Here is a 14,967-nt window from a genome sequence, read left to right on the forward strand (position 1 = left end):
TTTTTGGAGAAATGGGGTCTCACTATGTTGTCCAGGCTGGTCTTGAACTCCCAGCCTCAAGTGATCCTTCTGCCTCAGCGTCCCAAAGTGCTACGATGACAGGAGTGAGCCACCACAGCTTGTAGTTCTTTTTTTTTTTTTTTTTTTGAGATGGAGTTTTGCTCTTGTTGCCTAGGCTGGAGTGCAATGGTGCAATCTCAGCTCACTGCAACCTCCACCTCCCAGGTTCAAGTGATTCTCCTGCTTCAGCCTCCCGAGTCTGGGATTATAGGCACCTGCCACCATGCCTGGCTAATTTTTTCTGTATTTTTAGTAGAGATGGGGTTTCACCATATTGGCCAGGCTGGTCTTGAACTCCTGACCTCAGGTGATCCACCAGCCTCAGCCTCCCAAAGTGCTAAGATTACAGGGGTGAGGCACCACACCCGGCCTGTTAGTTCCCTTTGTAAAAATTGCTATCCTTTGTTCTGCTTGGGTACAAGGTTGGGATTAATTTCTTTTTATTTTTTAAAAAAAGTTTTAATTTTTTTGATCTTCTTGGATACCAAAGAAAATTTTTTTTTTCTTTTAGCTATATCCTACTGAAAGTTACTTCTCAATCCAGAGATTCTATTAATTTAGGCAACAACAGACTTCTTAGGACCTCATAAATTATCCCATTAACAATTAACAAAAGAACTATTTGCTTAGCTAATGAAATATAATTCATCAATTAGAGGCCAGTGGCAGTCACTGGTGTTTGGACTTTCACAAGATTGTTATAATTTGCAAAATAGTGTATTTATTAAGAGCAGTAATCCAGAAAAAAAGCTTTGAACTGCAGCAGAAATAATTCAAGAACTGGCTAATTATTCTTTGCCTGAGGGCATGTGTTATTTAGCTATTAACTTTCATTAAAAAGATCTCATAGACCTGACCTTACAAGGATATACCTATGAGAAAAATCTCAGGTGGGTATCCTTCAATATTTTATACTCAAAGTTTTATAATACAAACATACTAAAATTATCAGATTCAGAACATTTTAAAGCAAGTCTGCTTTATACGTATTTATATATGCTTGCCAAACACTAAAAATTTATGAAAAAAGAGTTAACTGTTTTATACTGAAGAAACTAAAGATACCCTTTGTCTAAAAAAAAAAAAAAAACCCAAAAATCATCAATACTAAAAGAATACACCTAAAGATTTAGAATAAGATAATGGACTAACAAGAAGTATGCATTTTACCTTGCGGCCCACATACACAGGAATGCCAATAATCATTGCAGGAATAGCAATGCCAGCTATTAAAGCGATTCCGACAGGAGCACCAACCAGTGTTCCCAGCTGCCACAATATTTTCTTCTTTCGGCTCCAGGGTTTCTTCCCCCAAAAAGTACATCCTGATGGACTAACAGAAAAAATTATATTGTAAATAACTGCCGCAAAACACCACAATAACAAATTAGTGCAATATATTAAAGCAATGACTATTTTTAAAAACTTCTCATAGTTAGGAGCTTTTTTCCCCTTTAAATTCTGAGTTCATTAAACTAAGGTAAGAACCACTATAAATTATATTAACAAGATATTGATATATCTTATTTTATATTATATTTTATTATTTAATTTATATTATATTATATTAACAAGATACTGATAACTGAGATTCAGGTTAAAAATTTAACCCTAGTCCTCCATTATCCTCAAACCCTTAAGTCAGTTTTTTCATAGTAAACTAATGCAAAACATGCATATTTTTAGGCACCAATTATCTGATTATATCATAAACTCACTCTGTAGCCTAAATGATAAAATTTATGTATGGGAAAATTCAATGAAAGTATTTATGGTCTAGCATAATTACACAGGGTATTACATACTTACTAGCATTCTAGTTTAACAAAAACAAAAAAAGGAAATATCCATTTCCTATTTTGACTAGTTATTAATTCCAAATGACTAGCATAATAACTTGGTTTCTTTTAAATTTATTTAACTAGAATAAAACCAATCCCTTTAAGTATCTTATAAAACCCAAATTTAAGACAAGTTATTTTGTCTTACAATATAAAATTACATTTACATATAAATAGCTCCTTCTATAAGCTTACCTTAGATAATGTAAATCTGAGATTTCTTTCATACACAACCAACAAAACTCACAACCACAAACAGCACATGTCATGTGATTGCAGCTCCCATCATTCATCTTTATTATATAAGCAGCACATCGTGGACATGGCTTTATATCATCAGCTATTGGGAACATAGAGAAATCTATTAAGTACATAAAACTGGTCTAAAAATAACTTCCAACAGTTTATCAATTGTAGCACTGCCAAAAAATCTTAAGATGTAGATAGTTTGTTAACTCATAGCTTCAGCCTGCTGTTTTTAGTATATAAAGCATTTTTTCTTCCCAAGAAAACATACTTTACATTAAAATATCAAGTTATAAATATTTTTTAAACATAGTAGTAAAACAATGAGAACAAAGAATAACAAAAGAATGAAAAGAGAAAGGAGAATCAAGGACAGCTCTAGGCAAATTGTGAACTACATAAAGTTTGTCATTGTCCTGGTCCCATAGAAATCTTCTGAATGGTAGTTCTCGGTTCTAGAACTTTTCTAACCATCTTCCCTTAATTCAAATGTACACATTCTGTATACTATTCCTTTAGTGAATGAACACTAACAGGAGGTGACAATTTGATATTAATCTGAGGTGCTATATCCAAAGCACTATGAATTTATTTCTTCTAATTACATCAATTATAAGCACTATAAAAACTGCAAAACAGGTATCTTTAGAAAAGCAGCCTTTTCCCAGTATTTTACTTCACACAAAAGAGAGATGGACCTTGCAAAGAATCAGTACCCAAAATACAAGGAAGGAAGGAAGAGATTAAGGAAGGGTCATATGGCTATGAACGTTATAAACCATGGAAAACAGTTTCAGAATAAAAGCAATCATTGTTAGTTATGCTCATGACTTTTAAATTAGTTGTGTTTATCCTTTTTATTCATTTATTCACCCATTTACTCAACTGTTGTTGGTCTATGCTCCTTGTATAATAATATGGTTACAATGCACAATGGTGTCAAGTTAAAATCAAGTATAACATAACTTTAGGAAAATTATACAACTACTTTGCATGTTGGCATCTGTTTAAATAGTAACTTGTAATTACTATTAGCCAGCTATATTTTCCAACTACTCACAGTTTAGAAAAGATATTTATAGTGCTAACCACTGAATTTAAGTATTTGTTCCAATGTCTTACATTATAAGCATTAAGCTATATTCCATTCTTTCTACAAGTTTTATGGTCCAACTTTACCTGTGCTTTATCAGTTAATTCAGGTTTCCTTAGTGCTTCTTCTAGGACCAAAGATGTTTTTTTTTTTTAACTTAAGATCTGGTCAATGCTCACAATTAGTATTTATTTTAATGATTCAAGCAATTTTGAGCAAACTGATACTCTAAGCAGCCAGACCAGGACAATTGATAATTACTAGAATATAAAAATTAAAAATATCCATGTCATGATTTAAATGATCAAAAGAACATAAAGTCTGCATTTAACAATTTTAAACATTGGGGAATGACTAAAAAAAGCTGGCTTTTATGCCTGATACAACACATAGTATACTAAATTAAGGAAATGCTAATCATATCTGCTTAAGCAGCATGTTAATCGATAAACTTTCTCATTCCAGAGTATGCTCAAGTAGTAGTATCTCAATAAGACGGGGGAGTAAAAAGCTTTGGTACTGATGCATGCAATCTTTGGAATAAACTGAAAGGTAACATCCCCATTTATTCTTACAGTTGTAAAAACACACAACAGCCTTTTAATATGCTAAAATTACACGTGAGAGAATTAATACCACAAGCAATGTATTTTTGATAGGTCTGTATATACTTGTACCCACATCTTTCACTCTCTGTATACTTATTTATCTATGAAAGGCTGTTTAGTTTGCTTTGTGTCTTTCCGCAAAGCAACAAATTAGGAAAAACTTACTGTGCACATTATAGGATGATATATTTCTCTCCAAATACCCTCATAATGCAAAAATCCTAAGTGAAATTGTTTATGGTTAGTTGATCCCCCATTCCCCAAGAATCAATTAAGCCACAGTTCCCCGATATGAAAAAGCTCCCCATTTCTATTTAGAGTGTTTGGCTAAGCTTTCACCTTCTGTATCTTTTTGTTTAGTGCTAAAATATGGGCCATTGTCATATTAAGAAAAAACAACAGGTTACAAAACACCATGTCCTCAAATGTTAACAATGATAATCTCTTAGGGTGGTAGCGGTAAGGGGACAGAGGCAGGAGTGGGGAGCCAATTAAATATTTTATTTTTATAAAATGGGAAAACTACAGTAACAAAAATGAAAAATATGTGGTTCATTTAAAATTTAACTCCAAGTGCAGAAACCTCCTAGTAGCTATAAGAAAGAGCCTCAAGTGGATGCAGTGCTGTCACAATTTAAAGACAAATATAAACATTATACTATAAATATTATTTTATAAACACAAATATTAATGTACTTTATGCAACTAAGCACACATTTATCTTCAGTGACTGGGGAAAAAAACAACTAATTATTATACCAATTAATATTAAAAGTAAAACTAGTTTTTCAGACTATCATGATACAGAAAACAATACCAAAATATGTGGAATAATAATAAAACCATTTAGATGGTAGCTTCCTTTTTAACTTTCTACAAGTCTGTGAGAAGCCAAGTTCACTACATTTTTTTTTTTTTTTTTTAAATAGGGTCTTGTTCTGTCGCTCAGGCTAGCATGCAGTAGAATGATGTCAGCTCACTGCAACCTCCACCTCCTGGGGTCAAGCAATCCTCCACTTCAACCTCCCAAGTAGCTGGCACACACCACTAGAGGCGCACACCACCACGCCTGGCTAATTTTTGTATTTTTAGTAGAGACGGGATTTCACCATGTTGCCCAGGCTGTTGAAGTTTTAGAACTTCTGAGCTCAAGCAATCTGCCCGCTTCGGCCTCCCAAAGTGCTGGGATTATAGGCATGAGCCACTGCGCCCGGCCCTCACTGCACTTCTAATTCTTCCTCTTGTTTTTGGAAACAGGGTCTCACTCTGTCACCCAGGCTGGAATGCAGTGGCACAGTCATATTTCATTGCAGCTTTGACTTCCTAGGCTCAAACAATCCTCCCACCTCAGCCTCCTGGCTTGCTGGGACCAGAGATGCCCATCACCACGCCCGGCTAATTTTTTAAATTTTTTGTAGAGAAGGAGTCTCGCCACATTGCTTAAGCTGGTCTCGAACTCCTGGGCTCAAGCGATCCTCCTGCCTTGGCCTCCCAAAGTGTTGGGATTACAGGTGTGAGCCATTGTGCCCAGCCAAGATTTTTAAACATGGAACAAATTCCAAATGAAGTTTTTTTTAAAACAATCACCTTGAGGATATTTATTCCAACAATGTTATTGTTTGGCTCAAAGAATTTGGTAAGGTTTTCTTTCATAATTACCCTCAAAGCTCCTTTATATAAAAGAAAAATCACTCATGATCATACAGTCACATCTTACTTTGCATCTATACCAAACCAATAATCCAACCTGGTATGATACTCTAGCTGCTAGACTTAGGTCTAAAGGAACTTTTAGTCATACTCAGAAATCAAACTGATATTAAACTGACATATCCTAAAGGTTATGCCAATGAGGCATTCCAGGGAAGCACTGCTGAAATAAACACAAAAACTCCCATGGTGACTACGTTGAGGAAGACCAATATTCATTTGGATAACTAAATCATGATGTTTATTTTAAAAAATAATAAAAGCCATTTCTGTCATTTTTTAATTTAATGATAGCCCAGACATACTTAAATCTCTATAAAGTGACTGTGGTTTCTCTAAGGTCCCCTACCTCATATAGCCAAAGCACTTACTATGAGCCAGGAAATATTTCAACTATATGGATATAAGCATTATTAGTATCTTTATTTTATTATTATTATTACTATTATTATCATTATTATTTTTTGAGACGGAGTTTCACTCTTGTCATCCAGGCTGGAGGGCAGTGGCACCATCTCGGCTCACTGCAACCTCTGCCTCCTGGGTTCAAGTGATTCTCCTGCTTCACCTCCCGAGTAGCTGGGGATTACAGGCGCCCGCCACCATGCCCAGCGAATTTTTGTATTTTTTTAGTGGAGACGGGGTTTCACCATGTTGCCCAGGCTGGTCTTGAACTCCTGATCTCAAGTGATCCGCCTGCCTCAGACTCCCAGAGTGCTGGGATTACAGGCATGAGCCACCGTGACTGGCCAGTATCTTTATTTTAAAGATGAGACAAGTAACTTGCTCAGCATTGCTCACGGAGTAAGTAGAGAATGTGGGATTTGAATTCAGGCAGTCTGATTCCAGAGTCATTCTCTCTTGCTCTGTATGACTGTGTGTTCTGTGACCAATAAATACACACCCCCAACTTGGAGGAGAGGAATATCATTTCCAAGTGAACTACCCAATGGCTACTGCTGACTCTTCAGGGAACAGTTTAGGTATATTCAGGTCCTCTCTGAATTGCTTCTGGACCCATACCTACAAATTAATATTAATACTACTGAGTTCCACAAATCTTTAGGAAAGAGAAGCAAATCAATCAGCAAACAAGTATAAAAAAAATTTATGTTACAAAAGTATTAAATGTCGAACATTCTGTGTTAAAATTTCATGTGACTTTTTTTCTAGTAGCATGAAGTACACGATTATCTCAATACACTGCTGGCAGGAATATAAATTATTTTTAGTAGAGACGGGGTTTCACCATGTAGCCCAGGCCATTCTCGAACTCCTGACCTTAAGTGGTCGGCCCGCCTCAGCCTCCCAAAGTGCTGGGATTACAGACGTGAGCTACCACACCTGGACAGATACCTTTATAATCAACAGTTTCAGACCATCTTTAGCTATCAGTTATATAAATTATCACAACACTTCCTTTTTTCCTTTTTTCTTGGACAATATAATCTTTCTAATTTCAGAACCACTTCCTTCCGTAGGAAAGAATGAGTGCTTCTGGGATAGAAATGCACTTAAAAACACTTTGGGCAAGTGAAAGGAAAACAGGAATACTTAACTTTAAAAAGTTAAAATAACTAGTGTTTTGTGTCAAATATTTTATTAGAAAAAAATTAGACATAAATACCTGCTGCTCCAGACTCTTGACTATAACTAATGGATGAAGAACGTATAGTTCTCAAACGTAAGCTCTGGGCTCTCTCTTGTCGAGCAGCATCACAGGTCTGGTTGGGGTGCCAAATCTGTTTACAGTGGTAGCAAAACTCTGTTCCACAGCCCTCTCGCCCACAAGTTAATTTTGGACAGCTGGCACATCCAAATGCTATCACAGCATATCTTGAAAGAACAAGAAAAATGATTTAAAATGTGACATAAAACAAGAGATACTCATTTCAAAAAGTATCCAACTAAAGATTATTCCTGAAAAACATTTTCTATTTATACATTAGCAAACAGTCATAAGCACAATCTCACCAATATAAAAATGGGGGAAAATGAAGTTTACGAATGAAGATACATAAATGGCGTAAAATATTTTAAAAGTTCAATTTTTAACTTTCAGGGTTTTTTTTTAGATTCAGGGGTTTTTTTTAGATTCAGGGGGTACATGTGCAAGTTTGTTACATAGGTCTATTGCATGATGCTGAGGTTTGGGCTTCTAATGATTCTGTCGCCCAAATAGTGAACACAGTACCTGACAGTTTTTCAACTCTTGCCCCTCTCCCTCAACTTTTAACTTTTAAGTAGGATATCAAACTGCATTTAGCCTAATCCCAATTTTATAAAAAACCATATTAAATTAGTACAGTATTGTATGCACACAAAAAAAGACTAGAAGGAAAAACACCAAAAATCTTAATAATGGTTTTCTTGGTATTGGTTTTTAATTTTCTTGTTTATATGTTTATACATTTCTGATTTTCTACAATTACTTGTTAAAGTGGAAAAAGTTAAAAGAAAAAAAGATTGCCTGTTTAAAAATGTAATGACTATAGGTAAGTTTTAACTGTCAGGTAACGGCATACTGTGCCAATTTATAAATTTTGTGATAATCTTGTATGTATGCAGAAGTCACACATTTTTCTTCCTAAGATGCATGGCAAAAGTGGTCTTTGGTGCCAATCTCCTGCCAAAAAATAAAAAAAAAACTGTTTTTTTTTTTTTTCTTCAGATTAAAGACTGAGAACTGTAGATTCATGACTAGCACAAATACCTTTCTCCAAGTTAATATTTCTGACACTTTAAAAACTTATGACTTAACTTCTAGGCATTCTTTGACATTTATCCCAAACAAATGAATATTTGTGCTCACTCGAAAACTTGTACACTAATGTTCAAAGCAGCCTTATTCATAATAACCAAAACTGGAATGAGCCCAGACGACCTTCGAAAGGTAAATGGTTAAATAAGCTATAGTGCATATACACTACCATCAATAAAGAAAGTACTGATACAAGTAACACACCTTAGGTGACTCTTCAGAGAATTACACCAAGAAGAAAGTCAATCTCAAAATGTTACATACTGTATGATTCCATTTATATAATATTTTTGAAATGTCAAATAGATTAGTGGTTGCCAAGGATTAGGAATGGGGACTGGGGAGGGGAAAGAGTGGGGGGAAGTACATGTGATTATGAGAGCAACATAGGCCAGGCGTGGTGGCTCACACCTGTAATCCCAGCACTTTGTGGGGCCGAGGTGGGCAGATCACTTGAGGTCAGGAGTTCAAGACCAGCCTGGTCAACATGGCAAAACCCCATCTCTACAAAAAATATTTAAAAAATTAGCCGGGAGTGGTGGCACACACCTGTAATCCCAGCTACTTGGGTGGCTGAGGCAGAATTGCTTGAACTTGGGAGGCAGATAGAGGCTGCAGTGAGCCAAGATTGCACCACTGTACCAAAAAAAAAAAAAAAGGAGTAAAATGAGGGATCTTTGTTGTGATGGAACTGTTCGGTATCTTGACTGTGGTGGTGGGTACACAAACTTAAACGTGATAAAATACATATAACTAAATACACTGTGCAGAAACAACTAGAAGTAAATCAGGAAATTTGAGTGAGATTGGTAGATTGTATCTATGCCAATATCCTGGTTCTGATATTGTTCTATAACTTGTGCAAAATGGCACCACTGAGACAAACAGTGAGAAGGGTACATAGGATCTCTGAATTACTTCTTACAACTGCATGTGAATCTACCATTACCTCTATAAAACTTTCAATTTAAAAATTTCTAGAAGTTTCTAGTTCCCTTTGAAAGCAGCAACAATCAAGTTTTATCAACGCATGTCTTTTGTAAATACTAAACATTTCCTTTTGCCTGGAAATTTAGGGGAGTTTTCAGAGCTGTCAATAAAATTTAAGTAATAATTGTAACTGAGATTGCAATTAAGTTTCAAGATACTCTATAAAACTGTGCAGGATTTTAAGAGTCAGGGAGTTCCCTCCATTTTTGGACTTGTTGGTCCCTTAGTACCACACTCTTTTTTTTTTGAGACAGAGTCTCGCTTTGTTGCCCAGGTTAGAGTGCAGTGGCGTGATCTCGGCTCACTGCAATCTCCACCTCCTGGGTTCAAGCTATTCTCCTGCCTCAGCCTCCCGAGTAGCTGGGACTACAAGCGCCCACCACCATGCTCAGCTAATTTTTTTGCATTTTTAGTAGAGACAGGATTTCACCGTGTTAGCCAGGATGGTCTCGATTTCCTGACCTTGTGATCTGCCCGCCTCAGCCTCCCAAGTACCACGTACTCTTTAAATACATCTTAAATTCCATCTTATTTCTGATAGACCAATTATCTAATTACCGTTCTCTATCATAGATATGTTCAAACAGGATTGAATTAAAGGCAATTTATAATCAGCAATGGGTAATTTAACAAAGCTTCATTTCCCTGAGCTTTAAAATTTCCAAGACAGCTTATTCATTGCAGTCCCAGATAAAGAAAAAAGACCCTATTTTTTTTAAATCAAAGTTTTAATCTAAAGTATCTATAAGCTAAAGTGTAGTCTTTGTTTTAAAACAATAATGTCAGTGAAAAGGAAATGGCATTCTCTTTCAAACTTTTTCTCTACCTACCTTTTATTGAAGGAAGGAAGAAGGAAAGAGGACGGGCAGAATGGGGAAATCTGTGTATGCAGGAGACAATGCCAAAACTGTTTTCTGAAGTCGGTTACAATATACAAAGGCAGCAAAGAAGTTTTAGCGTGGCCAGTTCAAATTCTACTTCTACCACTTAATACTTGTGTAATTTTAAGTAAATTACATTATCTCCCAACAACTAAGTTTTCTCATACATAAAACAGGCATTCACTTTAGTATGGCTTAGCCTCAGTATTCAGCCAAAATAATCTTTGGCTTTGGCCTTGGCCTTGGCCTTTAGGATGCCAAATAAGCAAATGGCTGCTTTGATGACATTTCTCATAGCCCTGCACTTGTGCTTGACTAATGACCATGTGATCATACAAGTGACTATCATTTCTACATAAATAATATAAATAATGTGTTATTAGGATTGAATATTAATATTTGAATACTCACCTTAAAATAAATATTGGTTGGCATTTTAGACATAACAACAGACATCTTTTATATGGTAACATTTTACTGGATAACTGAGTAACTTAAGTATAAATGTCCAGTATGTTGCAAGAGTAAAATGTTATAATCTTTGTGATGACCGTAAAAGCCAAATTTAGGTACATGCTTAACTTTCAAATAATTAAATAGGAAAACAATTTACAGCTAATATGAACACTGAGAGTGCTTTATCTATATAAATTTAAGAAGAATATATCGTTTCTAAGCAAATAAAGATTTATAAAAATATACAAGGCAGATTAATAGAAATTAGGTTACATACAATTCTAACTTTTGTAGAAGGCTGCTCAATATACTAGTATTCATAGCACTACACAAACTTTTAAGAACTGATCTAATTTTTAATTAATGATTTAAGTAAAAAAAAATTAATGAATTAAGTTTAAAAAAAAGTACTTCTTCTTGACAAGAAGAATTAAAAGCAGAACATCAACCTCACCGTTTAAAAATTTCATGACAAGTTCCAAAATCTGGTACAATTTCCATAAAAACATGAAGGGGTTTGGCAAGAAAACAGAGAAAACTGTGGACCTAAAGCATATTTTCTTCTCAAATTTTTCCTTGTATTTCTAACTCTGTTCAGATCTTCTCAATAATTAAATTTCAAAACAGCTTCATAAATTGCTTTCAGATGATAATTCCTTACAAGTTCTGAGTCTAGAGACTTAAACTCATGAAAATGGCTGCTTATAGAGAACAAGATTTTTGAGATTTATCCAAACTTTATACCAAATACAGTGTTCCTCCTATAAGATATATTACTATAAAACTTTCTCCTGAATTATATCAATAGTGATGATATTAAAGTGAATATCTATTTAGAATTTTATTATTAGAATATCTATTTAGAATTTTTTATAACAATTTTAATAATATATCATATTATTGTAATATATAATTTTATAATTATTATAATTATAAATTATATTTATATATTTTTATATATAATTTATATATTATATATAAATTATATATAATTATAATTATAAAATATTATATTTATACTTTTATATTTTTATATTATATTTTATATTTTAAAATATATTTTAAAATATATTTATAACATTTTTATAATATATAATTATAAAATATTTATAATTATAATATAATTTTAATAATAGAATTATTAGATTATCTATTTAGAATTTTATTAGAATTATATCAATAGTGATGATATTAAAGTGAATATTTAGAATTTTTAAAATACACAGTATAAAATATACATATATACACACACATATATTTATCAGGAGCAAACTAATAGCTGGCAGTATAGGAGAAATTACCAATCCTGCATTATCATGTCAAACATTTAATATTTGATTGCCAGGTTTTTTTTTTTTGTTTTTTTAAGCAGAGTCTTACTCCGTCACCCAGGCTGGAGTACAGTGGCACAATCTCAGCGTGCTGCAACCTCCACCTCCCAGGTTCAAGTGATTCTCATGCCTCAGCCTCCCAAGTAACTGGGATTACAAGCGTGAGCCACCAGACCTGGCCAATTTTTGTACTTTTATCTTATTTTTTTATTTACTTTTGAGATGGAGTCTTGCTCTGTTGCCCAGGCTGGAGTGCAGTGTCACAATCTTGGCTCACTGCAACGTCCACCTCCCGGGTTCAAGCTCCCAAGTAGCTGGGATTACAGGTGCACATCACCATGCTTGGCTAATTTTTTTTGTATCTTTAGTAGACACGCGGTTTTGCTATGTTGGCTAGGCTGGTCTCGAACTCCTGACCTCAAGTGATCCGGCCACCTCAGCCTCCCAAAGTGCTGGAATTACAAGTGTGAGCCACCACACCCAGCCTCAATTTTTTGTATTTTTAGTAGGGATGGGGTTTTGCCATGTTGGTCAGGCTGGTCTTGAACTCCTGGCCTCATCTGCCCACCTTGGCCTCCCAAAGTGCTGGGATTACAGGTGTGAACCACCACTCCTGGCTTCATTTCTGATTTCATTTTTGAATTTTTCATAACTCCAATCTCTTAAGATAGCTGTCTTAAAGCACTGTTATCTCTATACTCCCTATGATTACTTATAATCATAATTCCTGCACTTTGATAATGAAGCTGAAGTTAAAAGAAATAAAGTGAATTGGCCAGTCATTAAGGGGCAGGGCTGGATTTGAATAAATCTCCATTCAGTGCCTGGCCCTTGATTGCTAGTTTTTAAAAATTAACTAAAAATTTCCATTTATTCTTGTATCCCAGAAGTTCATCATACTATGATGGAGATACCTGACTTTGGCCACCTGGCATTTGGTCAAAATATATCCCCAAAACTAGCAAATAATAAAAAGACTTGTGAGATTAAAATAAGATCATACATAACGTAGTGTTTGTGTGTCTGTGAAGAGAGATGAGGAGAGAAGAGAGGAGGACAGAGGAGAGGTAGGGTTACGGGGGTAGAAAGAAAAGGAGAGTTTAGTTCACAGCATGTTATATTTACTCAAATGTTAAAGTACCAACATTTTATGCTACTTCTCAGTATTTTTTAAATGGAAAAGGTAAGATGTCCTACCCCTAGAACTAAACATTCAAGTCTTACTGAATTTATACAAATTCCGAAGAAAAACAGGATTACTTTAATAATACTGACCAAATGTTTTCATAAATGTATAATCTGACAACGAAAATTAGAGCAGTTTGTCTAGTAGTTTTTTCTCACACTAACACTTATTGAGTGCTTCCTATGTAGGTGTTTCACATTCATATGTATTCAATCCTAACCATAACAGTATTAGGCACGTTCTGTAATATATCAAGGAATTAAAGGTACCTGGCATTCACACATTTTGAAAACAGATTGTCAGGCCTCTTGAAGATGACATTCCTTTTGTGGGAGCCATATTTATTTTCCATTGAAAAATAACTCTCAAATTATAATGGAAGCAAATGGTAAAAGTAAATTAAATACAAGAAACTTGCTTTATAGAAAATTCCAGGAGTCTCTCTGCTCTGGTATAATAAGCATTATTTGGAAAAAGAACAGGCTCAATAGAAGGTCATGGAAATAACTGAACATCTCTGGCTCAAACAGCCCCCAAACCTTAGTTTAGTGGTTAGCTCCATTTCCTTCCATGGTCCATTATTTAATTCAAGCCTTACTTTCCTTCTCTATCCTTCAGCTGAAGGTCTCTAGCTACTGTACTTGAAATGCTTAACCTAGGAGTGGATGGACAGCAAGAAAGTGGGGAAGACAGGAAGGGGCTGAAACAGCAGTCTCTCCAGAAGTATCTTCTGTTCACTGCATTGTTGACAGGTGATCCACACTAAGAACTCAGTGGTCAAGTTAGGAAAATGCCAAGTAAAATTAAAGTGGTTTTTGTTTTCTATTATAGGATTTGCTAAAACAATTTTTAACATACCAATGTTCAGTACATAGTATGCAGTATTTTCTTAATTTATTTAAATTAAGTCATTTATAATATCTCCTGGGAGAATTTCATAGTACTAATGTTTTACAAATTATACTATTGATAACATCAAGCAAGTAGGGATACCAGCTAGGGTGATATATTCTACCTGGAGCAAATTCCTTGTGAGGAACAAGTAAGAAGAAAAAAAACATACCTAACATGAAATGTAATCCTAAGAAAGACATGACAGTCTCAATAAATATTCTGATTAAAAAATGACACTGTCTTTCATGTCACTTCTGTCGATGAAAAGAGAATGAAGAAAAAGTATCTTTAAGTCCAAAATAATTTTTTAAAGCATAAAGCTTTTAACATACCTTTAAATAACTTTCTTTGTTCTTTAAAGGTAAGAACAGAAAGAAAATATAATCAAAAATACCAAAATTATTTGATCCAGTTAAGGGAACAGTCAAGTTTTGTATCAGAATCAAGAGGCTCATGTTTCTACTTTAACGTTTTGATTATTCCAGCGAAAAAGGAATGACTTACTTAATACACTTGAGAGAAGGTCTAGACAAAGGGAGGTTCATCTCCTGGTTCCCTTTTGTAGGATTTGCATCCTGCAGACAGGATACATTCTGTTCTTTTTTCCACTACATGCTGCAGGAGAGGCCTTCAGTTGTTCTCAGGGCTACATGCCTGAGAATAGTTGGGGAAGTCTGTCCAATTTAGGGATGAAGTGTTAGCCAGCCATTTTGGCTGCATATCCAAAGTCACATTCTTTAGTCAACTAATTAGAGAAAGCTGACATGTCTTCTTTGTCATATATTAACATGGTTTTGAATGAGGGTGGAGGGGAAGAATGTTATTTTTATTGACTCATTAAAACACCACCAAAAATCTTAGTATCAACTAACAATGTTTGGTATAGGAGTAATATACAGATTGAGCATCC

The 14,967-nt window shown here is 34.6% G+C and overlaps 1 protein-coding gene across 9 annotated transcripts in view; it reads right to left on the reverse strand.

Moving 5' to 3' along the window:
• RNF19A (ring finger protein 19A, RBR E3 ubiquitin protein ligase) overlaps window positions 1–14,967 on the reverse strand; it is a 116,792-nt gene that overhangs the window by 73,958 nt on the left and 27,867 nt on the right. For all 9 annotated transcript variants that reach the window (XR_008509431.1, XM_063726441.1, XM_054519235.2 and 6 more), the window contains exons 3-5: window positions 7,186–7,394; window positions 2,097–2,241; window positions 1,231–1,393 (exon numbers count right to left, since the gene is read on the reverse strand). Coding sequence is in view for 8 of the 9 variants with exons in the window: in XM_063726441.1 (XP_063582511.1) it covers window positions 1,231–1,393; window positions 2,097–2,241; window positions 7,186–7,394 (517 nt within the window). In the remaining variant the exon portion in view is untranslated. The remainder of the gene's footprint in view (window positions 1–1,230; window positions 1,394–2,096; window positions 2,242–7,185; window positions 7,395–14,967) is intronic.

This window comes from Pongo abelii, chromosome 7, assembly GCF_028885655.2.
Source record: "Pongo abelii isolate AG06213 chromosome 7, NHGRI_mPonAbe1-v2.0_pri, whole genome shotgun sequence".
NCBI lineage: Eukaryota > Metazoa > Chordata > Mammalia > Primates > Hominidae > Pongo > Pongo abelii.